Consider the following 25,243-nt stretch of genomic DNA (forward strand, 5'->3'; position numbering starts at 1 on the left):
CACACGGCGCACGCGGACGTACGCACGGCACGCACGGCTATCTTCACGCTGCGCGAGGACGTGACGCGACCTCGGTGCGAACGACAACGTCAACATCACCACCGTACGCTTTCGTGGCGGCCATCTTTTTCGGGGATACAGTGGCGATACGCGAATCGCGGAACGTGAAACGCACGCGCGTACATGGGTGTTACGTGCGCGAGGGCGCTGCGCGCGCGCGAGCGAGCAAGCGGGACTGGCGCCGCCGCGCCGCGCCGCGTCGCACGGCGTTTACTCGTATCCGGCCTTGCCCTGTGTGCGTCTGTTCTGTGTGTTGCGTATCCCGTGCGAGAGACCGCAGGGGCGGGTGCCGAGCGCGAGAATCTGGTGTTTACAAAATGTCTCGTTGAATCTGTAAACAATTAAAAATAATGGGCGTGTTCAAGCCAGCTGACTGAATGGCACCTTAATGTACACGCTGAATTGTCTATATAGAGAACGATTATAGTTTTTTTTTTTTAATCGAGCATTTCTTTCGTATCTTCCACGAGAGATGCGAGAGAGAGCGAGTATCAAAATCAAATTAAATTGGAATACATTTAAAGATTTTTAGGGTAGAAATGATGGAAGTTAATTTGCGCAACGGTGCATCGAGATATACATCGCTCTTTAATAAGATTCTTATAAAGAGCGTCTCGCGAGAAGTGAGAAAATAATTCACGCTCGTAGGTATCGTTGCCGCGTCTGTGAAATTTATGTAAAAATCAAGATCGCGCACCGTCGAGATCATCATCTTCGTCGCATCCCTGATTCGACGCACACGCGGTGGGCGAACCTGTCGCGTATGTGTACACGGCCGCGGTGTGAGCAAGCACGCGATACCGGCTGGCCTGCCGTGGAAGGGGACGAAATTACGCGCACAAGCAGTACGTACGAACGGCACGAACGCTCGGCGGCCATGATGGTCCGGTCGGCGGCGGAGCGGCCGACTTTGACCGAAGGAACGCGGAACACCGACCGACGACCGCGCGTTCCGCGTTGTTCAGCCACGGGAATTGTGGCGCCACGTTCGACCGTCTCGCAAAGCCGCGACCAATGTTGTCGCCGGTAATCGCGACGCCTCACGTCGCCGAAAGCTTGTCAATGCTTGAAAATTCTCCGCGATCGCTGGAAATCGCAAAACATTAAATAAACGCGTCCAATTGAATTGTGCGAGAATTTAAAGTTTTATATATATGAGCAAATGAACTAAAAGGATTTTATCAATATATTTTACATTTCGCGCTTAGTTTATTTAGATTGTTTTATGTCGCTCTTCGATATTAAATACATTGTAAAAATAGCGTGCAAATAAAATATAAAAATATATTTTTTTATGATTTCTGAATTCTATTGATATAAATATGATCGATGTGTATATATATATATATATATATATATATATATATATATACACACATTGAAGGCTGACATTGAGACCGATGAGATTTCCATTTATCAGCAATTGGCAGACATGAATGATAAGCCAACAAGATTTTTTTTATAAATACTTGATTAATTAATTTTTCACTTTTCACGCCAAAATGTAAAAAATATTTTCTCTAAAATCATTAATTTGCAAAAAATTGCCATATTCATACATCGTGTTTTTTAACTTTTGCTATTTGCTCTTTGAAATTCGTTTTAAAATTAATTACAAAATGACAAATGTAAGCTCGCTTGTTTTATTCGTTCCATTTAGTATGCTGATTTTTTTAAATTTCAAATATGTTCTAAATTCCACGAGTATCATTTTTATGAGTGGAAATCTCTTTTCCCCTTCTCATAAACAACGAATTATGTGATAATTGTAATAACATGTAATACGTAATATACAAATTAATGGGTTAATAATACGCAATAAGTTTTCCTTGACAAAAAACAACTTCTTTAGAGCGCAAAAGTGGAGCACAGAGCGGAAAGTAAAATAGAATCATTGCTTTCAAAAGATAATTCTATTTCCATTTGATATCCTATAAAAGTAATCCCAAAAGACATTTTAATATTTCATTCTTGTGCGCTTTGTATAATAAAAGTAAAAAGATTTTTAATATACGAGAAACATCAAATACGGAATTTTCTTAAGGAATAAACTTCGTTGTGTTAGAAAAATGTTGTACAAACTTGTGCTTATAAATTTGCTCTCTTATATAAATCGCAAATATATATATGTATAAAGATATCTTTTTTTCTCCGTCAACAGACTATATATTCGTTTGCTTAGAAATAAATGCTTTTGATTGTATGTACACTCAATGTACAATAGGCGTTTCAGAGCAGAGCTTGAAATTTCGATGCTGCGGATCACATCTCGCGCATCTTGCAGCATCGGAAATTCAACTCTACCGAAATATCAGTTTCTATCGTTGTAAAGACGTCTTAAAGGGAGATGGGAATGTTTCATGTGTACTCCATCGAAATTTATGCTTTGAAAAAAATAGAATTGTTTGTAGACATATAGACTTAACTCACCGCCGGTCTAACCAGCGATCTCGCCAGCTGCGAGACTAATATTTCACAATTTCCTGCACCGCCGCGACGATGTTACGGGCACTGATGCCGTAACTGTCGAGCAATACCGCCGGCGGGCCAGAACGCGGTACATTCGGCACCGCCAGCTTCTTGACTATCACGTTCCTTTCCAAAGCGACCGCGGACTGGACCGCTTCTCCCAGGCCGCCCTCCGCATAGTGGTCTTCAACGGTGACGATCCTGCCGCCGACCTCTTTGGCATTCTTTATGACAGTCTGTGCGTCGATAGGTTTGATCGTGAACGGATCGATAACACGGACGTTGATTCCAGCCTTGGCTAACTCGTCCGCCGCCTTGATCGCCTCGTGCAACGTTACACCGGCGCCAATCACGAGCACCTGATCCTTCGCGGAAGATCTGACCACTTTGGCTTTACCGATGGCCAGCGGCTCGTCGTTCTTGTACAAGACGGCCGTGGCCGGACGAGAAGTGCGAATGAAGCAGATGCCCTTGGTGTTAGCCGCCAGTTCGACGGCCCGCTCCGTTGACACGGCGTCGCTCGGGTAGAAGACGGTAGAACCCGGGATCGCACGGAACAATGCGATGTCCTCTAGGCCCATCTGCGAGGGCCCGTCTTCGCCGATAGACACGCCGCAATGCGAACCGACGAAGTTCACATTCGTCTGAGATATCGCACCCATGCGGATCTGCGATCAGAAATCAATAATGCATTTATCTACCTCTAGCACAGAGATCAGCAATTAGACCGTATTTGGCGTTTCTAATCTTGTTCGCATTTATATATCTTTTTGTTATTTTTCGCGTGTTAGTTTTCACGATTTCAGTTTGCGCCTCACCTGATCGAAGGCACGCGTGAAGAATGTCGCGAAAGCGGACACAAACGCGACGGTACGATCTCTGCAAGCGGCACCGATGGCGACACCCACGACATTCTGTTCGGCAATGAATCCTTCGATAAATCTAGCTGGATCAATGGTTTTGATCTTCTCGGCATACGTGGAATTCTTTGTATCACCGTCCAGAGCTATGACACGAGGATTATTCTTTGCCAGCTGAAATGAAATAATTAAAATATATATTATATTATATTTATATTTTGAGAATGTGTTTATTTTGTTGAGATATACAAACGTTAAAAATATAAAAAAAAATGTACGAACCTTCGCAAGAGCCGTGCCGTAAGCTAACCTCGTAGCTACTTGTTCGCCCAGTTTGTAACTTGGAGGTGACGCCAATATAACGTTGCTGATGTCTACAATAGGAGCATCATCCACAAGTGGCTTTTGTGGATGTAATCCAAGAGGACCAGGGTTCTTCAGAAGTCCACTTAAATGCTGTAAGATTATAAATAAAAAAATGTATATATAAAAAATAAAAAATGATCATAATAAATTCTTAATGCTTACAATATTATCAATATTAATACATATATTCGGATCAATATACCTGAATAACGTCAGTCGCCTTATTGCCCAGAGGCTTGCCGTGCCAGTTTTCTAAATCTTCGATCTCAGGGAAGTTCTTGCCCTTAAAAGTCTTAGCTAAAATGGCAGTGGGACGTCCTTTTGTATTTTGCGCTTCATGGAAGGCCTGAGACAACATCATTTCTTTAACACCCATTCACTTGGACAATCGTATCGCTTATTATAGTTATTATACCTTCGCCAATTCTTCCACGTCATGGCCATCCACAACTAAGGCATTGAAACCGAAGGCCTCTAATCTTTTGCGGTACACTTCCATATTATGTTGCAGTGAAGTCGGTTCGCTTTGTCCAAGACGATTGATGTCAAAGATGGCACAAAGATTGTCTAACTTATAATAAGATGAAAAATGTAGGGCTTCCCAGATGGAACCTTCCGCCGCTTCTCCGTCACCAATCAAACAATAAACACTAAAAGATAAATTAAATGTCCGTTATTAGAGAAATTAGGGAAAAAAGAGAAAGTAGAATTTAACCATTGAAGCAAAAAAATTCAAACAATTTAAATATAAATAATATAAATGTTGAAATTCAATTCAAACAATTTAAATATAAATAATATAAATGTTGAAACAATATAAATAATTAAGTAGCATACCGGTAACTGGCTTTGTCGTAATTCTTTCCGACATAAGCCATGCCTGCGGCAACTGAAAGGCCTTGTCCTAGTGAACCGGTTCCTACGTCTACAAAATTCAGCCTCGGGGTAGGATGTCCTTCCAGATCGCTATCGAATTTTCTCAAATTCAGCAACTCGCTAGACGGGAACAGGCCTGCTTCCGCCCATGCTATAATAAAAATATAAATGTAAAATATTTCATAAAATAATTGATTATTCAAAGATATCAAAATAAATGATAAATTATAATTAATATTATTAAATGAATAACATTAAAATGTATTAAAATATTTAATTAATAATAATTTTACTGATTATATCAAATTAATTATGTTAATGAAGGACAGAAATTTATTGGCAGTAAATTTACCTGCATAAAGAATTGGAGCCGCATGGCCTTTACTGAGGACGAATCTATCACTGTTTGGATCACGTGGTGCTGATACTTTGTAACGCATTGTATGGAAGAAGAGGACGGACATAATTTCGGCCATGGACGAACATGATGTCGGATGTCTAGAGCAAAACGAAATATAAATCAATATATAATTAAATATAAATCCGAATAATTCGATTACAGTCGTTTCGGACGATAAAAAATATTTCACAAGCGATACTTTTTTTTTGCTAAATATCGGTTTACACATTGGCGATAATTCTGTTCACGTAATCGAACGATGTTTTTCTAAAATCATTTGCGGTCGTGGCAAGGTCAGAGTATCGACAGTATCAGAATATCCCATCTTCGAGTATACGCGATCCCCCTTCCCGTGAAGGGTCACAGAGGCAGCATCGCGATATCCATGAATATGATAAACATTTATTACAAAATATTATCGTCTATCATCAACTGCTATATATAATTTCATTCAAATACGCTTAAAGTAGCTTCTATTATATATATCTTCTATCATTATCTCCTATATGTCATTTTATTAAACTATAATTCAAGAATAGATAAATGCAGTTCAAGTTACTAATTATTAAACTGAAGAAAAATCGTCTTAAATTCCAGAATCTATTACTGCGCAGTAGTAATTTTACAATTTGCATAACTTATTTAATGCGGTTTAAAGATTACAGATAATGTCTGGAATTCCGTTTGGATAAGGAAAAATCTTATCCAAATGCCCGCACAGATAAAAAAATATACGTTTAGAAATACGTTTAGTAAAGTTAATTTTATAATTTACAATCTCTCGTCGTACCCGCTCTTTGATGCTTCAGTCGCTCGCACGCTCTCGATACGCAGCTTATTTGCAAGATCTTGGAGCTTTTCCATGTTCGTGGCTCGCACCATCGTGAACTGAATTACACACCGCAAGTCCTTTGAGACAGTCGACAACGAGCAACAACGAGCGTTCGATCGTGACTGCCGGCGAAGAGGAGTTTCGGCAAACGAACCGACTGCGCGCGATTATCTCCCTACCTCTTCGACTCGTCACAACGACGGCGACGGCGAGGATTGCGGCGATATATAGAGATATAGACCGTTCCGAATATATATAGGGTGTCTCGAAACATAACGTACCAATGCGAAGGACGAGCGCGCGCGCTACATTAAAGTTCGTCACTCCTTCATAATATTTCAAATTTGTTATCATCCAACTCGAGTACATGATTACTCTGATTGAAATTTTCACTTGAATTTATGCTCTTTAACAATGCCATTATAATTACACTTGCGCTTGCGTTTCTCTATCTTAATGGTTACTCCGGACTCCGGATTTTCGTGACGTGAAATTGTAAATTCTGAAAACGTCCGGAAAATCAGGATCTTATCACTTTATTTCCGCCAGTCGCACTGGCGCGTTCAGTGAAACATGTAAATGTAACTTTGTAATGTAAAGACATTACAGTGATGTTCTATAGAACGTTCGCAATACATAGCATACCTGATTTGCATACCAGCAATTCAAATGTTTGCAGATCGTATCTTACATAAGCGCATTTATGCACATCATTGTTTTTTTTTTTTAAGGAAAAAGAAATAAAGGAACTTAATAAAATTTTCATACGTTTTAAGTAAACTTTGGCTTCAAAAATATCATTTTTTCCTCTTAATTAATATTACCCTTAACAAACCTCTCACTCTTTATATCGAAATTCACATGCAGATCTTGTCTATTAATATTCATCGTTTATATTGTACACGATGAATTACTTATCAGAAAAAATCTAATACATTGCCATTATCACATTTCCTTCACACCGCGTGACCTCGGCGACTGTAAGCGCATGACTCCTTCACTTCTTACCTAGTTCTTACAGCCGTCCGCACATAAAATGAGAAATATTATGTAAAATAACAATCAATGTGAAAGGATATTAATCATCAATATCATTAGATATCCTTGCAAAACATACACAGCATATTCTTTTCATTTTCATTATAAAATGATGCTGTTTCCATATTATTGAGTTTATCATTAAAAATGTTTAAATAATATATAAATTTAATAAATATTATATATATATGTATACATATGTTGAACGTATCATAAACAATTTATTAACTATGAATGTAATGTAATGTAAATGTAAATAATAATGTAATAGATTAAATTATATCCTTCTTGAATTTTTTTTTTTAGTTTTTATAGAACAATATCGCTTCAATTGAAACAATAAATCGTTAATTCTTTTCTAACTTGAAATTATAAAAATGCTGAAAACGCGAATTATAGAGCGTGAGAACGCGCTCAATTCAAAGAAAAACTAATGACCTAGCAATTTCTTAAATTAGATCGTTGCCAAGAGACATCCAGCAGTAACAGCAGCGCGATAAAAATCATGAATAGCATGAGTGAAATTCATAATTCAGCTTATTCTAATAACGCGATGTGATCTCATACAATTGTAATAAATCGTGCGTACAAATTGCTAGGTGAATTAAAAAATGACATCTAAAAAAGAATAATGTTGCGTGCTTCGTTTTTTTTTCCATTTCGAGGCACAAATCGATAAAATTGTACTCCATTAAATTATCTATTCACGCTCCAGATACGTAACATGTAATTTACATCGATTATTACATCCTTGCTCATTACGAATGAATACGGTGATCATCTTCGCCTGATTATAAAATAGGAATCTGTATATCAAATGAATTACTTATATCGATTTGAATATTACGCTTCTATGCTCCTGTTTTCACGGAAATACATTCTATCTATCGTTCGTCTTCATTCTAGAAAACTAAAATGCCTTCCTTCAAGAGCGGATTATGTTAAATGAAGTCAACGATATCGCGCGGAAATCGTACGACCGCGTTAGAACGCTGAATCGGCATTTTTACGGTTGCGACTCGCACAGCTCTGGTGTGCCGCATTACAATTTGTATCAATTATTTATTGATAGCCGCGTTTTACATTTACATAGGGCATGACTGGCGCGACGATCTTATCAGGAAATGGCGCGAATCTGTCGGGTCGTAGATACATGTCAAGGTACGTAGATACTCGGGCCGTAGATACTCCTTAATTAGTATCATCAAGAGACGTAGCGTTTCGCGCCAAGTAGTATATTTTTCATTCTTATACATCATTAAGCGCATATTAAATACGCGTGACTGAATGATCACGTACGTGTCTCAAGCTCTTTACTTAATTATATCCTCCACCGGCAATTTTTCAACTCCTCTCCCCCTCCTTCACCTCCTGCCCCCTCCTCGTCGCGAGAACGATAAGTTTGTGCCGTTTTAAACGCATGGAAGGCACAACGTATAATAAACTAATAACGCAAACGACATCTCAACGGTCGCCTCTCGATCGATTCACGCGGGAATTTCCGAACCTGTGCGGTGGTTCGGTTACATCACTAGACTCGTAACGCGTAACAACAGCGCGCGGCCACGCGCGTTTTCGCGTTATCATCGTCATCCGGCGGACCGCCGACGGCGACGTGCCGCCCCGCGTTCGCGTTCGGTGGTGTTCATCCCGGTCGCAGGACCACCGGGACGACCGTGTGCTCCGCTTATCGTCGCCGGGCCGGTTAATCAGGCGGATTGGCGAACTCACCCGGACTTACTGGCCTGTGTCGCCTCGACTGCGTGGATCCTCAGCTTGTTCGCGATGTCCCGCAGCTCCTGGATGGTCTTCGACTCCGGCTTGTGATAGTTCGCCATGTTTCGTGTCCGCGTGCGTTGCGTACGTGCGTCCTGCGTGTCTACGGTGAGTACGGCTTCGTTGAACGGCGTCCGTGCGTGGGTCCCCCGCGGCTTTTCCGACGTTCGTCGACGGTACCCGTAAACGTGCAGCGAGCTGCGAGTGTGCGCACGCGAACGTCGCGAGCGCGCAACAAGTACGTAGATTCGCGGGAGCGCGAGGACGCTCGAAGATGGCCGAGCGCGGCCGAGCGCGATCAATTCGGCGACCATAGAAATAACAACGATCGGTAGAACGGAGAGCCGCATGCGATTAGTCGGTAATGTCGGTAACGTCGTTTTGTATTTAAAGGTCTGTTCTTTATAGCCGTAATCACGTATGCAATGTATACGTATTGCATGTTATCCACTATAGCGATTGAGATCGAGATTAGATTGGGATTTAATCAATCAAATCCAAAATTTACTGAACTTAATATTAATTATTTGTCTTCTGATTGGTCAAATTTCAGTCCAATTTTAATCTCAATCGCTAGTGTGATTACGGCTTAATTAATTAAGTCTTATATCGATCTCAGTATCCGTCACTATAAATTAGCACTGCAGTTTCGTCTTTTTCCATAGAGTAACAACTTCCTTTTCATAATTAACTAATTTCCTGCCACTCTGTTTCTCAGATTGTCAGCTGTAATCTATACTGATGTTATTCTTAAAGTTGTAATGTTTAAAGTGTAGTAAATGCTTTAATGACAGTAACATTGATAAAGAAACATTAATTGCGTAACATTTTTCGCAGTTTCACGTCTAAAAACAAGAGCGTTATTGTTGCGCTTTATTCGTTTTTTATTGTTATTGACTTTAAATTTCGTGCACTTTACTGCACCGGAAAGTAATTAAAGCGCATGCGCGTATAGAGCACTCGCGTCTACGTTTCAATTTCATCGCTATGACAGATTTTCTAACCTCACTTTAACAGTCGTAAACATTGATATCTCGCTTCCCGGTGCTGAGCGACGCTTTAACTGAAATTTTTCATTTTATGGAAAAAACGCGTCAAATAAGTACATATTTGAATGATTTTTTGAGGTGACGTGTGCTAAACTAAATAATTACCAAAGACGTGAATATTAATTAAATACCTAGAACATTTTAATTAATTGAATAAAAGAGTACTTACAACGTTAGCATTAAATGAATCAGAATTGTTAATTTTTTTACATCCTCGATAATTGCGTTGTTAAAATATTAAAGAAAAAATGTTAAAGAATTTATAAAGGTGTAGAACTTAATGCGTAAATATCTTTATGCTTGTTTAATATTTTTTGATTTTTGAACTTAACCGTACCTTATAGTAACACAAATTTTTGGGGTTATTGTATATGTTGATATTAATTCTTAATATTTAATCACACAATAGTTTAAATTATGAAATTATAAAAAAATTAATATATCAGCATTTAAATAAAAACCTTACCTTTTATATAGCATGTGATCTCTATATGTTTTTATTTATTCTTTACGTTTACTTCTCCTAATTAATTCACTAATTAAATTAATTTTAATTCTACTATTACACTTCTACTTACTTTTAATTTTAATCTTACTATAATTGTTTACTTTGTGTTATTTCTAGGAGGGACAATGAAAAAGACTGCCTGCACGCACGAACCTGCGTATCAAGGATACTTTGTAGGTCACAAAAATGTAATTACAGCTTTAAGCTTTCATCCAAATGCCGATCAACTCATATCGAGTAATCTGGACAACACAGTAATGTTGTGGCGGTTGAAAAATTTGATGCCAGCCTACAAGTTCATGGCCCACAAAGATGCCGTACTGGACGTGTGCTACTCACCAAACGGAGACGTTATGGCCAGTTGTTCAAAAGACAGATCCGTGAGAATTTGGATTCCCAAAGTTAAAGGGCATTCGTTTGACTTTAGAGCTCACAGCTCTGCCGTGAGATCGGTACAGTTTAGTCCCTATGGGGAGAAGGTAATTCTTGCACGTTTAGTTAATTATTAATTACATTTTGTCACAGATCATGCCACAGACGATTTTATACAATTGTTTATCGATACTTTTAGTTGGTTACCGCATCGAATGACAAAAGTATTAAGCTATGGATGCCATACGAAAGAAGATTCCTCAAGACTTTTAGCGGGCATACGTATTGGGTGAGGTGCGCTAAATTTTCTCCGGACGGTAAACTCTTGGTGTCGTGCAGCGACGACAAAACGATAAAAGTGTGGGACATTACCAGCGGACAATGTGTCAAAAATTTTAACCAGATAAAAGGTTTGTCGAGCGCATCGTAACGTCGTATTTCAGAAACCTGGAGTAAAATTTTATCTCTGTAAAATCTCTAATCTTTGTATTAGCTTCCGCTAAATATGTGGAGTTTCATCCAAGCGGCGCAACTATTGGATCAGCACACAGGGATGGTTGTGTTAAATTGTACGATCTGAGAACAGACTCTTTGTGTCAGCACTACACTGCTCACAAAGGAGAAGTGAATATGATCAAGTTCCAGCCAAATGGAAACTTCATATTGACAGCTTCTAACGACTCTACAATGAAGGTAGTTTAAGACTTTGATTTCACGTAGCGTAATTATCACCGTATTTGCTGACAAGATGTATCGATTAGATTTTAGATCTCTTGGAAGGCCGTCAAATTTATATTCTCAAGGGCCATGATGGGGCTGTAACATCCATAGCATTTTCAAAAGATGGCAAGCTTTTCGCTTCTGGCGGCACGGACCAACGAATTCTAATGTGGAAGTCTAATAATTCGTGTTCGAATGTCCGAACCAGTAAGATTTCACCAGTAAGATTCCAGCGAATGCCTGGCGTTTCTATCAAACAGAGACTTGATGCGGATGAAAAATTGAATAGTGACGAACATGAAGAAGACATACACGAGAAGCAGGATCAAGAGAAAGTAATAACTTATGCAAATAATTTCTTAAGCTGTAGAAAGTAACAGTTATCATTTTTTATATAAAAAAAAACGTACAGCTAGATTGCATGTCAGAGACTATAAATTTTATGAAATGTATCATTTTTTCAGTATTTATCAGATACATTAGAAAAATCGTATCAGGAATCAGATAGAAGTCCAGAACTGCCAATGAGAAGGATGAAACCTGACGTGATCAACATGAACATTAAATCTTCCGGGAAAGACTGTGTGACGAACGTGCTAGTCTCGCAAGATCAGACATCGTCCGATGCATTTTCGTCTAATAAGAAAACATCTGTGAAGACAGTAGAAATACTCTGTGATCAAGTACAATCGTTACATCATACCGTTAATGTGCTAGAACGACGTTTTACAATATTAGAAGAGATGCTTAGCAGATTAACTTCTTCAAGTGTTAACTCGTAAACGTTAATCGCTTGGAATAATATGTATATATGTACAATATTGATTGAAACTGGTTGATTTTTCAAATAGTATTTTGATTGAATAGTTTTATAATGCATATTAAATTACGAAATTCAGGAAAATTTGCTAACAGCTATTATTTCAATGCTTTATCTTACAAATATAAAGAGAGAATGTATCTCGTGTTACATTATAGTAAATTGAAAAAACTAATTTGTAATATGCAAGCTGCTTATGATAATAGAAGATATTTTATTATATGTGATCTCAAATATACTATTTTTGTATACATATATACAAGTGATCTTAAATATACTATTTTTATACATATGAATAAATAATTAAAGTATAATTTTATAAAAGTACAATACCCTATATCTTTATATCATATTTAGCAGCATCTGTGCATTACGATTATATCATATAATTCATTTCTTTTAATGTGTCTCTGAAAACTGAAAAGTTTTTCCTATTTTCTTAATTATTCCTAATCTTATTCGAACCGAACGCAATGATCATGAGAATAAGTCTTCCCCGGAAAATCAATCTTGATGTCAAAAATACCTATTACAGTAAATAATGAGATACTTTAAACATAGATCATAACGTACATCTTTTTTTAATTTCAATAATTTGAAATATGCCAAAATGAGTTAATAGATGACATCAGAAAATAAAGTTTTAATTGAATAAAATTATCGTTAGAATTAAAAGTAAATTCGCGTACACGAATAATCGCGCTATTTTGTGGTAGAAAATTATTCCTGTCACTTCCGAAATTTGTGTCCTTTGAAATTTGATTTGATCAGCGTGGTTGTTGACATCTGTTTGAAATAAATAAGTCTATCGAACTATTCTTGAGAAGTGACAGTCGTCAAAGTCATATAACGTTCGGACGCATTGCATGAACGTGTTCCATATATTTTCCATAAGTAAAATAATACCGTTATAAATAGTCTATATCTTTGCGCACGAATAATTTGTATAATTAAGAGATAGGAGTGAAAAAGAAATATTCGTTAAATATAAGGTAATTATATATAAATTGAATAAAACATACAATATTCACATTAAACGAAGTATTGTTAGTTTTTACGTTTCCGCGATAATTGCATTGTTCGTATAAAATTCTAAAGAATTCATAATGATATAGTACTTTCGTCATATTTTCACGTTTGTTTAATATTTTTTTAATTTGTATCGCACGAATAATACGAATTTTTGGAGTTATATATATTATTGGACTAACTCTTAATATTTACTTGTAATATAATTCTATCAAAAATGATATCAATTTACATCAAAACTTTACTTTTCACTGTTTATCACGTGTGATCTTGCTTTTCATATTTTTAATTATTTATTTTGTGAATTATTTTATTATGCCAGAACAATGGAAAACAAGACTGCCTGCAAGTTTAAGCATCACGTCAGTTTGTCAGCACTGGTGACAATTTTTCTTAGAATTCTTCATAAGTTATAATTTTAAGTAGTTATTTTAAGTAGTTATAATTTTTTAGAATTTTTCAGAATTTTTGTTATAACTCTTTTAGAAAATTTCTCAGATTTTTTTTATACAAATTGAAATACTTTAAGTGAAAAACAGAAGAAAATCTACATCTGTTTTTAGAATTTTTTTATATATGTTAAATATTCTGAAATATTCTAAGCTTTTTCGCGTTCTTTAATTTCTGAAGAAAACTTATAACATCTGAGACGAAGTTTAAGATAATTTTTCAGAAATCTTCGCAAACTTAAAATATGACCAAATCCTTAAAAATATGTGAGATATTATTAGAATGTTTTTCGTCAGGAACCTCACGATGATGCCATTACAGCTTTAAGCTTTCATCCGAAAGCTGATCATCTCGCATCAGGTAGCTTGGATACAACTGTAAAATTGTGGAAATTCAACCCTTGTAGTCTACCTAAAAAGTTTACAGCCCACGAAAGCGGTATCGCGGATGTATGCCATTCAGATGAGCTTATAGCCAGTGCTTCAGAAGATGGATATGTCAGAGTTTGGGTTCCTAAGCTTAAGAAACATTCGTTATTCTTTGGATTTCACGAGTCTGCCGTGAGATCGGTACACTTTAGTCCATGTGGAGAAAAGGTAAGTAGACATTTTCATTTAATTATTAACCATTTTGTCACAGATCTTGCCATGCAGGCGATTTACATAATTGTTCATCGTTTAGTTGGTTACCGCATCGGATGACAAAAGTATTAATCTGTGGTCACCAAATAACATGACAATCCTCGGCAGATTTAATGAGCACTCACATGGGGTGAGGTGCGCTAAATTTTCTCCGAATGGTAAACTGTTGATATCGTGTAGCGACGACAAAACGACAAAATTGTGGGACATTACTAGCGGGAAATGTGTCCAAACTTTTTCTAGTCAGAAAATTGTTATGAGAACAGGTTCATCATCAGAAGGTTTGCCAAGCTCGTAACTTTATCTTAATTTTATCTTTTAGAATAAAAATCTTGAACTTAAATAAAATTTTTCTATGCTAGTTTGCCCTAGATATGTAGAATTTCATCCAAATGGCACAACTGTTGCATCAGGACACGAGGATGGATGTGTTTTTTTGTTTGATTTAAGAGCAAACTCTTTACTTCAGTATTATATTGTTCATACGGGAGACGTGAACATGATCAAATTCCATCCAAATAGAAACATCTTGTTGACAGCTGCTGACGACTCTACAATGAAGGTAATTTAAAACCTCAATTTCATGTAGCAATTTCAATAAATTATTATCATATTTACTGATAACAAAAAGTATCGATTAGATTTTAGATCTCTTGGAAGGCCGTGAAATTTCTACTCTCCACGGCCATAATGGGGCCGTAACATGCATAGCATTTTCAAACGATGGCATGCTTTTAGCTTCTGGTAGCACAGATCAACGTGTTCTACTGTGGAGATTTAACAATTTATATATGGATCCCCAATTCAATTCGACTCTACAGTTAATGTCCAGCCTTTTGCCTATCGAACGTGACATTGTGGATGCAAACTCAAACAGCGACGAACAACAAAAGGAAAATATATAAAAGAAAGTAATAACTTGATACGCAAGTATACTCTATTAAACTATAGAAATTAACGCTTGCATTTAAAAAAAAACAATGCTACTAGATCATATCAGGAACTGTTAATTATATAAGATATATCATTTTAGTGGTTATCACAACAAATAAAAGTTGGATTTAAAACACCAAACTATTAATGTTTAACATGAAACCTGAAGTGGAGAAATGGAATATCGACGAAGTCGACTCTCGAGCAAATTGTGTCAAAGCAAACATGCCAGTTCCACAAGATCGAACATCGCGCGATGTGACACCGTACTTCAGATTTAATCAATCTGAAGTAGAGACACTCTTGAATGAACTTTTAGTTCAGTTATCATAATTAGAAAACAGTTAATACCATAAAAAAAAACCGACAATACAAGCTGTGCTGCCCGATGTCTTGGAATAATATGTATATGCAATATTTAACTGATTAATTTTCCAAACAGAATTTAAATTTAATATTTTTATAATGCATGTTATAAAATGCGAAGAAATTTGCTGACAATTATTATTTCGATTTTCGATGCTTTATTATACATATGTTATACACGGTTGTGGGAATGTTACTTTAAAAAAATAACGCGTTACAGTTACTTGAATCGTTACTTTTTTGTAATTCTAAAGTTTAATTACATTGTAAATTTATATTATTCAATAATTATTGTTAAATGTAATAAATATTAACACGTGAACATTTTAAATTGACCAGTTTAAGGTCTGTATATGGACCAAGTTTTTCTTTGTATTACATATTTTTATAAAAAAGTTCAATTTATTGTTTTTGAACGTTAATATTATTATTAAGAGTACATTCTAATATTCACTATTAATACTGCAAATCTACAGTATGTATGTAATTTGAATTATAAATCTTCAATGTTTGATAGTGACTACCAGAAAAAAGTCCAAGATTCAGAGACAAAATATTTCAAAAAATAAATCAAATATCTATTATAAAAAAAGAAAACAAAGTAACGATAAAAGTTACAAAAAACGGAAACAGCGTTACAAGTCACGCATTATTTTCCAACTGATAGAAATATAAAAAATCAACGTGTATCTCGCATTACAGTAAATTCCAAAAAATATAAACTTGTAAACCGCTTAGGACGATAGAAGATATTTTAATATCTATAATCTTAAATATTTTTGTACTTTTGTATGTATCAATAAGCAATAAAGTGTATAATTTTCCTTTTTCATAGAAAAGATGCAACGTAAAAAATACCTCTGTTGCAATGTATGTTTAACATATTTAGCAGCACCTGTGTTATAATCACATCACGTAAATCACTCATTTCCTTTAATGAGTCCCTACAAACTTGCAAGTTTTTCCTGTTTTCTTGATCGTTTCTAAAACCTCAGTTGAGCCAAGGGTAGTGATCACGAATACCTTCTTGTTCGGCAAATCTATCTTGATGTCGTCGACACCTACAGCAAGGTATAATGTGTCAGAGATACTTTAAACATATGTATATATATATCATAACATACATGTGTAATTTTTCTTCATTGAAATTATATAATTGTATCTATGTTTGACAGTTCCACTTCCTTATATAGAATATATATATATTTAATCTTGTATAGAATATATATATATTTAATCTCATTTCACACGTTTCGTTAAGTTTACGTTTACCAATTGAGGTTACGTTTTCGTTAAGGTTATGTTTTCAGCAAAAAAGTATGTAACACCTTTGAAAGACGCGTCAATAGGATATTATTTACAGAACACGGAAATACGGAGAAGTATACGGAAATACTTTTCTTTTGTTTGCGTCCGCGTAATCGTAATCGACCGTTCTCACCTTTTTTCTTGAGTACGTTCTGCACGGCGTTCGAGCATCCTTCGCACGTCATTTCGACGCTGAATTCGTGTACCTTGCGAACAGATCAACTCGTCTCAAACATTCGTCTGACCCGTGTAAATTTGCATGAGATCGGAATATATTTTGTTGTTACCTGAGCTGCCATGATAAGGTTTATAGACGTCCCCGAGATCCGTGCGACGTGTCAAGCAATGCGGTTATTTGCCAAGTCAGATGATCAAGTATAGGATAACGTTAAAAATGTGCACACGACAGAAGCCTTATCTGCATCGTTATTAAAAAGATAACATACATATATATCGTATATTGATTGTTTCTGTGAGTATTTTAAACTGCAGTGTTTGTCAAAACAGACGTCAGACTCTCATGCCCGATAAAAACAATCCCGAGAGGACCTGCGAGCGAATGTCTGATTTACAATCTGTCAATACATTTAGCGCAAATATTATGACACATTAATTTTGCGTACGATAATAAGTTTGAAGAAAGCAATATTCGTTTTGAAAAATAGAATTTTTTTGTGTCCATTTGCACCAATGTGTAGATTAAAACTTTAATCTCGGTTAAACTTTTTATTTGTTTCTATATAGTTCTGAGAATTAAAAGAAGATAAAAAACAAGTTTAACCGAGATTAAAGTTAATCTACATTTTTTTAAGAAACAGATATTGAGTTTCACATTCGTTTTGAGTTTCGTTAATATTCAAAAATTATAATGCTTGTTAAATTTTCAAAACAATTTATGACGTTATGATTGTTAAAAATTATATTCAGGGAATCTTTATCAGAAGGGCTACTTATGTACTTTTGTGTACATCTAAATTTCAGATTTTACTTTACTTTGCATAGGTACACACTTTGCCCCTTATTATATTACAGATGAGAATAGAGTTTAAAAGTCAAACCTTTTCATTTTTTAAATAAAAAAAAAACAAACAAAAATATTTCTGAGTAAATTTTAATAACGTAAATATACTTTTATGAAGATTAAATAATCAACGGCTATAAATTTTCTATATATAAAAGACTGTCACCCTCCCAATAATTCCTCCAGTCTAACAAATACTTAAGTGATGTAAATAGAATAATTTGCATGATATTTGTCGGTAATTGAAAAGTAATATTAGAAAACTCTCAGGGGATTCAGTTTTTATTTTCATCCTTGCATCTTGACATAAGGTAGAAAAGTATTACGATCGAATGTCTAATAGTTGTCAAACCTCTGTATACCTCAGGACTGTCTTTTCTTCGACTGTGCGGCTACGCGAGGAACAAGCTTACATCCTACTTACAGCATGGTTTTACGAGCGTCTCGGCTAAAGGATGAACTTTGCGATACAGATATTTTTTTTTCCAGATCGACTATAATTATCCTACAATTTTCCTCTCTCTCTCTCTCTCTCTCCGTCTTTGGGACCGCGATGGAAATTCTATTCCTACAACTTTCGATGGCGAGTGTAAGCGAGTGAAATGTACAAATATGTCTGATAAATTTGTCCCTGTTGCTTTGCCTCTACGCCTTCTCACGAGTAAGAACATAGACATGGCACGGACGGCGACGGGATTTATTGGATGCCTTGTGCGAATGAGAGATCTTATCACAGTAATCAGTTCGGCTGTGTGTACTGAGAGAAATACCTGCTCTGCTACGTTTCACAAATCGGACACTCCGTCGATCTTCCGTCATACGTGTTTACTCCACTCATCCATACACATTTGTCTATAATCTAAATTTTGCACACTCAGTCATATTGCTCTATGGTGTTAGTGATAATCCTTAGTCGTTACACAATTTGTTAATACACCTCTTCGATACGCTTATCGAATACGATTTCCGCGGGGATACATATGAGACCATACTTACTGTAGCTCGAAACACTTTATCCTTTCCGTTCATCCCGGATGATAACGCAGCTGTATCCTCCCCTTCCTGTTATTCGTCCGACAAACGGAGAAATTTCTATGCTGACTTTTTTACGCTGACGAGGACCTGAGCGGGGACGGCGGCGGGGGTAATTTATAAATATCGCAGCTCGTTTTACGCGTTTATCGACGGCTATAGGGGCACGTCTGTTACATTTATTCGCCCTGCGGAAGCATCGGGATTAGCGACAATGCGGCTGAAAAATGCAAATTTTGTATTAAAAAAAAAATTGTATCCGGAACGACAAGCGGCATTTTTAATTAGTAATTTAGCTTTAGCTTTCTGACGCACTTCGTCAAAAGCGTTCGGGATGAATCACCGAGTGGACACAAATGGGAATTGCAATATACTGGCAGTCCGTAATTTCGTAGACTGTCATTCCCCAATTACACACATATGTCTTTACGCACAATTGTTACGTGTATTAATTAAGCGGTGTAACGAGACTCGGGACCCTTCCGTTAAAATATACCCGTTCTCTCAGTAAAAATATACGAGGGGACTATTTAAGTTCGGCCTCGACGAAAAAGACGAGTCACAGATACATGCAAACCTGCGAAAGGGCGCTCCCGCCCGACTGGAATGGACTGCGTGACATATCTCATTTAGGGGGTGGCGGGGGGCGGGGGGGGGGAGTAAATTTGAGCACACGACGTTATGAAATAATCATTGCTAACTGAGACTCGTTTTTGCTGATAGTCTATTCTATTTTCTTATTATTTCGATGTAAATGCGATGCAAACACGTTGCTGATAAATCATAAAAGTATAATGTCGAATGCTGTACGCAAGAGTCAATGTGATTAGGAAGATAGTTATACCAAAAAGAACAAAAAAAAAATGCAATTCTTTTGTACTAAGTAAAAGAGAGATGCGCTTCGTCACAAAAACAACAGTGGTTTATGGCATGACGCAATTCTGGAGATAAAAACTGAGCTTCGATTGCTTCATCGTGTCGTTTCACGCTCAGTCCGTCGGACTGACTGGATTGTAGCCTGATGGCGGATTAGCGTGAATCCAGCGTCAGAGGAAACTGTAAGTGTTCTGAACCGCTCTGCTGGTGGACGAAGCCGAGCTCTGTTGCTCCGCAACGGCGGCGCCCTGTTGCTCTAGTCTCTCCAACGATTCCATGTGCGTTCTTATAGAACCGCCATAAGTGCGTACCTATTTTATTAACATCTCATTAAGCACGCGTACGTATTTCTTAATCTTGCTTTATCTTATCTCACAAGTTTCTCTTAAAGTTTCTGGATTTTAGAAATAAAGCATACGTATGTCAGCTCATGTTAGAAAAAAGGCTCGTCAATATTTCAGAGAATGAAATTAAGCTACAGTACGAAAGAAAATAATGCTGAATGTAACAGATTTGTTTCATTGCGCTGTAAAGGATATAAGCAATTGACAAATGCAAATATCCATAGCACAAAATGGATGTTTCGAATACGCATTTAATTTAAATTTACAATAACTACAAAGTTACATGATCGAAATATTATTAATATGAACAATAGAATTATAAGTCTTAAATTAATCATAAATAATAATAAATCATAAGAAATACTGACGAAAATTTTTCTAACACTTGCGAAAATGTTAAGCAAACAGGATATTTCGTTCAAAATATTATTTTATCCATTTAATAATGTTTTTTTTTAATAGCTTCCTTATATAAATGTCGCAAGCGATTTAATTTTTAAATTATCAGAGTGCTAATTGGATTTCTGAACGCTCCTTTATTGCTTGAGGTAAAGTTTAAAGAAACAAAAATCTCTTACAATATGTAATTTAATAAAGCGTACCAGAAATTTCAAGAAAAAGCTTTTACTAAAAGCGAGCTCCTTGCCCCACGGTCATGTTTCTCTGAATGCTATAATCTCACACATTTATATCATTACAAACTTTTCACAAGAATTTCATCACACGGTAATAATTTTGTATATTTAAGCGAATGATATACAAATTTGATCAAATAATCATTTACAAAATAATAAATAAATAAAGGGGGTGTAAGAGTGCGCTGTAACATAATGTACCTTGAATATGAGAAAATTAGAAAAAATGTGAACATAAGAAATTTTTAAATAATACATTATTTGCTCTTTTTCGGATGTATGTATATATATTTTTTTTTTGAACATATATTAAATAAATTATATAACACAAATATCGGATTTTGTCATAAAAAGAACACAAATAGGGGTGCGTTGCATTTAAACTTTGTATATCAATCCATATGAATTTCCATCAAGTTTCCAGCGAGTTTGCGCAAATGCAGACACCGATTAAATCTGTCCTGTATCATCGACCATACGATAAATATGGGCGCTTTAGCTGGTTTATACTACTCACTGTCTGTAGATTAGACTTCAGACTGTGGGTGTTGGCCACTCGCGCTCACACAAGAGGAGTTAGACTTCCACTGCAGACTCTTACTTCTCTGGGCTCCAGAACTGCCGGAGGTCTCCTCTCTTGCGACGACTGTTGTTGTTGCACATTCGAGCTACCCGCCACGTTATGGTGTCCTGGCCGCGACGCGTGGTTCGCCGCCACTACGTACTCGGTTAACGTAACATCCGCGGTCCCGCCGGACTCGAGTGGTATCGCGTTCTGGCGAAAGTGTTCAAGCATATCGTATATCGCAGGAAAGCATAGATGTTGGACTCGGCAATGACCTTGATCATTTAGCGTCATCCGTAAATGCTGCAATGAAAACAAACACGTATATTAAAAAAACTGTTTGAACGTTGATTCGTCGTTAAATATTGAGGATAATGTCTGCAGTTACTTTTGCTCTTCCTTGGAAATTAAAGGTTAACACAAATTCGCCTTTCCTGGTCTCACTTTGCCGGACCAGGAACACACCGTGGCCATTAGCCGCGCTGTGTAATACAAGCTGCGCGGCATCCGAGCGAGGAAGGGTGCCATGAAACCATGGATATTCTCGTAAGCTACTCGACAAATCCAGCTCACCTTCGTTAGCGGACACTGCAAACAAATGTATAATTTTTTTACCTGCTCCGAACCTGTACTTGCCTTACCTTACTATCGTAATTTGAATTTGGTGTCTTCCTTACTTTGTTCGATTTCTTGCTGAGAGGAACATAACTCTAGATTACTACTGCTGCGCATGTGGAGTCTCGGAGGTAATTCCGGCGGATTGGAATAGTCATGCTCATGACTAGCGGAACGGAAGCTCTTGCTCGCCGAGTTGGCTCGCAGTCGATCACTGTCGGATCCGGCGGCCAGCGAGCCGTGGCCCAGGGAATCACCCAGGGAATCACCCGGCCCGGAGCCGGGCACGCTCGAGCTCTGCTGCACCGTCCGCATGCAGTATCTGATCGTCGCCAGCCACGACTTCATGTCGTTCGAGTCGTGCGCCTCGATGACGAACTCCATGTTCTGGGTCTTCAGGACGAACGTGTTCTCGTGATCCGGCATCTCGAGCGCCGTGGTCTCCCTCGCCTCCGTGATCGCCGAGCAGAAGACGCCGCTACGCGGCTTCACAGCCTTCGGCGGCGAGTAGAACTCCAGCATGTAGCCACCGATGGCCTTTATCAGAGCCAGCCGTGACTTCTCCCATTTCTGCGTCCCGTCTATGTTCTCCCCCATTAAGGAATTGACGATCCCCTCCTTACGACACTCCACCACGATCTTCGACAGCTTCGCCTTGGAGTGCTTGTCCTTGCGGTGCTCGCTGTGGGACAACTCGACCTCGTCGCTCTGTTGCTTGTGGAAGAAACTCTTGCCCTTTTTGAGCCCCTTAAAGGATAATCTGCGGAAGAAGGGTTTGTGGGTGGGCTTCGGCGACACTGCCTCTCCCTCATGCTCGGAATAGTCGCTGAATTCTTCGTGCGAGGACGCACGGACCGGTGCATTAGCATTTTGGCTCGCGACGTTTACGTCTTTTTCATTGGATGCTGCGCTCTTAGTGTCGTGCAACGATAGCGATCTAAAAAAATACAAAAAAATACGAGAGCCAACGTTATTATATGGATAACTTAAACTTCAAATATTTCAAATAATTCAAAAAAATAATTCATAAAATAAAATGTACACATTCTTATGATGCAAACAATAACAATAAATCATTCCTTGCGTAAAATAAGAACTGTAAATTTAAACTTCTAGATTTTTATCTTCTTATATGAATATTATTAAAATATTTCATATTTTATATATTTCATTGAACAATCTATTTGCAAGCTCTAATTTCTTATTCGAAATTGTTCCGAATGAAAGTTGCAATGTGCACGAAACTCAAGTCCCCCCCCCCCTCCCGCGGCAACGTTTGTCAGTCGGGGGGCGATTACTCCAATGTTTACTTCCTGACGTACGAAAGGTTAATGGTCACTAAACGGATTCTACAGCGAACGGTGCGGCGACGGCCGCGTAAAGAAAAAAAAAGGGCCGCGCTCGCAACACACACGCACCTCACGCTCTGGCGCAGATACTCGCTCTCGAAGTGCTCGCAGAAGCTCTCGACGAACTTGCGGAGGAAGTCGCGGTGCGAGAGGTTGGCGCGGGCGCTCTCGGGCAGATTCAGGCTAACGTAGGTGCAGAACGCCTTGGCGAAGTCGGAGGCCGAGGCGCGGGCGTGTCTCTCGCAGAACTCGATCCAGCCGGTCGCTGCTTCCGGCGACGCGGCGGTCGTCGCCGTGGACGACGTGGCCGTCGCCGTAACCGGTGCCGTCGCCGCTGTCGTCGTCGTCGTCGTCGTCGTCGCTGTTGCCACCGTTGCCACCGCCGCCGCCGCCGCCGCCGCCGCCGCTGCCGCCGTCGTCGTCGTCGTCGTCGTCGTCGTCGTCGTCGTCGTTGTCGTCGTCGTAGCCTCCGTAGCTATCGTCGTCGTCGTTGTCGGCGTCGTCGTTGTCGTCGACGCAGCAGTCGGCGGCGACGTCGTCGTCGTCGTCGTCGTCGTCGTCGTCGGCCTCGTCGCCGTCGACGCCGTTGTTGCCGTTGTATTAATCGCCGGCGATATCGCGGTGCTCGCTGTCGGCGTGCTCGCGGCGTAAACACTCATTACCGGCGTCTGGCTCGCGTAGGGGGCGGAAGATCTCCCCCCCTTGTGCCGCCACCGCCGCCGCCACCACCACCACCGCCGCCGTCGTCGTCGCCACCACCCGTCGCCCTCCACTCTCGACCCACCGCTGCCGCCGTCGCTCTGCTCCGGCGATCCCCTTCACGAACGTCGCCGCCGTTGAGGGTGGATACGAGCGCGCGCGACAGACATATCACACCCCGCGCGTCACGTCGTACGCGCGCTCGCCGTAAAACTAATCACTGCTGCTGAATGGCCACAGTCGAGTAACACACACGAACACGCACATATGCATACATATATATGTGTATTTATATACACGCACACACTGCGGATTCTGTTAAAAGAAGGGGGAAGAGCAGACACGGTAAAAAGCGAGTATATCAACGGGAGAGGACGTTGATACGATCCTGGCGTGTGGGAAGCTCGTCGGGTTCCGACTTGAATAATACCCACGCGATGAATTCGCTATATATACTATATATACTTATATTCCCCGTTAATTCATTCGCATCGTACCGCGAGGGGGAAGGGAGAGAGCCGAATTAATCGACGCTGAGGCTCCGAAGCGAGTCCGGGGAGTCCAAAGGGGAGTCTTTCGCTCCTCGTTAACTTCACACTCTCGTCTACCTGCGACGATCTCTCTTTTCTTTTCCCCCTCTCTCACTCTCTCTCTCTCTCTATATATCCCTCTCGTCCGTACCTCCCGCTGCCGGGTGAACGATAGTGATCATCGGCGACTTCGTTGTGCTCTCCGCGCCGATCTTATCGAAGCGCGCGTGCCAAAGTCAATTAAGGACCCGCACGCGTGATACTCGCGCGTTCGTACCGTCGTCGTCGCCTCGCCACCGAGATATTTACGGGCATTACGAGGCACACGCGCGAAATGCGTGATACGCGCGACTCGCTAATGCCACTGGCGCACTCTGCTCATCTTCCTCTCCTTCTCTCTCTCTCTCTCTCTTCCTCTTTGGCTCTATCTCTCTCGGTCTTGTCGCGCGTAGAGGTTAGGCAGTCGCGTGGCCCGCTCTCTCGCACATGGAAATTCGCATTTAGGTTTCCTCCTCGTCAGAACGGTGCGTGCATATATGTGCTCGTATTTCTGCCTGTTAAAAATTATTTTGTCAAATACTCAATAATAATAATAAGTACTTATTTATTATTCCGCTGCTTTGCTTAGTCCGTTTCAAATGTTATTGTTCGACGGTAAAACGAGAAACCGATATGCACGATATTATCATTTGTAGTTATTGCCG

The 25,243-nt window shown here is 38.9% G+C and overlaps 5 protein-coding genes across 11 annotated transcripts; 2 read left to right on the forward strand and 3 right to left on the reverse strand.

The window, feature by feature from the left end:
* Nucleotides 1-1,883: 1,883 nt before the first annotated feature.
* LOC105449309 (transketolase-like protein 2) lies at nucleotides 1,884-8,903 on the reverse strand. Of its 2 annotated transcripts, none has more exons than XM_011688452.1 (8): nucleotides 8,633-8,903; nucleotides 4,984-5,129; nucleotides 4,593-4,782; nucleotides 4,171-4,405; nucleotides 3,958-4,101; nucleotides 3,672-3,845; nucleotides 3,348-3,563; nucleotides 1,884-3,197 (listed from the first exon to the last, which is right to left on the reverse strand). In XM_011688452.1, the coding sequence occupies exons 1-8, from the start codon at nucleotides 8,737-8,739 to the stop codon at nucleotides 2,526-2,528; spliced, it is 1,884 nt and encodes a 627-aa protein (XP_011686754.1). In that variant the 5' UTR covers nucleotides 8,740-8,903; the 3' UTR covers nucleotides 1,884-2,525. The 2 variants fall into 2 exon arrangements, with proteins under 2 accessions (XP_011686754.1, XP_011686755.1); XM_011688453.1 differs by lacking the exon at nucleotides 8,633-8,903 and adding an exon at nucleotides 5,822-6,021.
* LOC105449308 (POC1 centriolar protein homolog A-like) lies at nucleotides 8,714-12,401 on the forward strand. 4 transcript variants are annotated; one of them, XM_011688451.1, is made up of 6 exons: nucleotides 8,714-8,785; nucleotides 10,352-10,713; nucleotides 10,806-11,016; nucleotides 11,100-11,299; nucleotides 11,368-11,661; nucleotides 11,791-12,401. In XM_011688451.1, exons 2-6 carry the CDS (start codon nucleotides 10,360-10,362, stop codon nucleotides 12,106-12,108), a joined length of 1,377 nt encoding a protein of 458 aa, XP_011686753.1. In that variant the 5' UTR covers nucleotides 8,714-8,785; nucleotides 10,352-10,359; the 3' UTR covers nucleotides 12,109-12,401. The 4 variants fall into 4 exon arrangements, with proteins under 4 accessions (XP_011686753.1, XP_011686751.1, XP_011686752.1 ...); XM_011688449.1 differs by lacking the exon at nucleotides 8,714-8,785 and adding an exon at nucleotides 9,431-9,838; XM_011688450.1 differs by lacking the exon at nucleotides 8,714-8,785 and adding an exon at nucleotides 9,431-9,804.
* A 24-nt stretch (nucleotides 12,402-12,425) lies between these two features.
* On the forward strand, nucleotides 12,426-15,765 carry LOC105449310 (POC1 centriolar protein homolog A-like). 3 transcript variants are annotated; one of them, XM_011688455.1, is made up of 7 exons: nucleotides 12,426-13,138; nucleotides 13,498-13,555; nucleotides 13,922-14,221; nucleotides 14,307-14,547; nucleotides 14,629-14,828; nucleotides 14,908-15,177; nucleotides 15,300-15,765. In XM_011688455.1, exons 2-6 carry the CDS (start codon nucleotides 13,502-13,504, stop codon nucleotides 15,169-15,171), a joined length of 1,059 nt encoding a protein of 352 aa, XP_011686757.1. In that variant the 5' UTR covers nucleotides 12,426-13,138; nucleotides 13,498-13,501; the 3' UTR covers nucleotides 15,172-15,177; nucleotides 15,300-15,765. The 3 variants fall into 3 exon arrangements, with proteins under 3 accessions (XP_011686757.1, XP_011686758.1, XP_011686756.1); XM_011688456.1 differs by having other exon boundaries at nucleotides 13,922-13,985; nucleotides 14,052-14,221; nucleotides 14,908-15,765; XM_011688454.1 differs by having other exon boundaries at nucleotides 14,908-15,765.
* A 407-nt stretch (nucleotides 15,766-16,172) lies between these two features.
* LOC105449311 (copper transport protein ATOX1) lies at nucleotides 16,173-17,423 on the reverse strand. Its single transcript, XM_011688457.1, has 3 exons — nucleotides 17,161-17,423; nucleotides 17,007-17,079; nucleotides 16,173-16,626 (listed from the first exon to the last, which is right to left on the reverse strand). The coding sequence occupies exons 1-3, from the start codon at nucleotides 17,170-17,172 to the stop codon at nucleotides 16,499-16,501; spliced, it is 213 nt and encodes a 70-aa protein (XP_011686759.1). The 5' UTR covers nucleotides 17,173-17,423; the 3' UTR covers nucleotides 16,173-16,498.
* Nucleotides 17,424-19,633: 2,210 nt separating this feature from the next.
* Nucleotides 19,634-23,969, reverse strand: LOC105449499 (SH2B adapter protein 1). The gene is made up of 6 exons (XM_011688754.1): nucleotides 23,778-23,969; nucleotides 23,380-23,696; nucleotides 22,024-22,898; nucleotides 21,735-21,934; nucleotides 21,383-21,649; nucleotides 19,634-20,113 (listed from the first exon to the last, which is right to left on the reverse strand). The coding sequence occupies exons 1-6, from the start codon at nucleotides 23,967-23,969 to the stop codon at nucleotides 19,973-19,975; spliced, it is 1,992 nt and encodes a 663-aa protein (XP_011687056.1). The 3' UTR covers nucleotides 19,634-19,972.
* Between the last annotated feature and the right edge of the window lie 1,274 nt (nucleotides 23,970-25,243).

This window comes from Wasmannia auropunctata, unplaced genomic scaffold (genome assembly GCF_000956235.1).
Source record: "Wasmannia auropunctata unplaced genomic scaffold, wasmannia.A_1.0 LD336076.1, whole genome shotgun sequence".
In the NCBI taxonomy this organism is placed as follows: domain Eukaryota; kingdom Metazoa; phylum Arthropoda; class Insecta; order Hymenoptera; family Formicidae; genus Wasmannia; species Wasmannia auropunctata.

Coding starts and splice junctions, on each gene's coding strand:
- LOC105449309 (XM_011688452.1), bottom strand. CDS start 8,739: ATGGCGAACTATCACAAGCCGGAGTCGAAGACCATCCAGGAGCTGCGG. Junction 3,846..3,957: donor AGGCGACTGACGTTATTCAG/GTATATTGATCC, acceptor ATAATCTTACAG/CATTTAAGTGGACTTCTGAA. Junction 3,198..3,347: donor TCACGCGTGCCTTCGATCAG/GTGAGGCGCAAA, acceptor TTCTGATCGCAG/ATCCGCATGGGTGCGATATC.
- LOC105449308 (XM_011688448.1), top strand. Junction 10,714..10,805: donor TTAGTCCCTATGGGGAGAAG/GTAATTCTTGCA, acceptor CGATACTTTTAG/TTGGTTACCGCATCGAATGA. Junction 11,300..11,367: donor CTAACGACTCTACAATGAAG/GTAGTTTAAGAC, acceptor TGTATCGATTAG/ATTTTAGATCTCTTGGAAGG.
- LOC105449310 (XM_011688454.1), top strand. CDS start 13,502: ATGGAAAACAAGACTGCCTGCAAGTTTAAGCATCACGTCAGTTTGTCA. Junction 13,556..13,921: donor ACGTCAGTTTGTCAGCACTG/GTGACAATTTTT, acceptor GTTTTTCGTCAG/GAACCTCACGATGATGCCAT. Junction 14,829..14,907: donor CTGACGACTCTACAATGAAG/GTAATTTAAAAC, acceptor AGTATCGATTAG/ATTTTAGATCTCTTGGAAGG.
- LOC105449311 (XM_011688457.1), bottom strand. Junction 16,627..17,006: donor GAACGTACTCAAGAAAAAAG/GTGAGAACGGTC, acceptor ACCTTGCTGTAG/GTGTCGACGACATCAAGATA.
- LOC105449499 (XM_011688754.1), bottom strand. CDS start 23,969: ATGAGTGTTTACGCCGCGAGCACGCCGACAGCGAGCACCGCGATATCG. Junction 21,935..22,023: donor TCAGCAAGAAATCGAACAAA/GTAAGGAAGACA, acceptor ATTTGTTTGCAG/TGTCCGCTAACGAAGGTGAG. Junction 20,114..21,382: donor CAGTTCTGGAGCCCAGAGAA/GTAAGAGTCTGC, acceptor TTAATAAAATAG/GTACGCACTTATGGCGGTTC.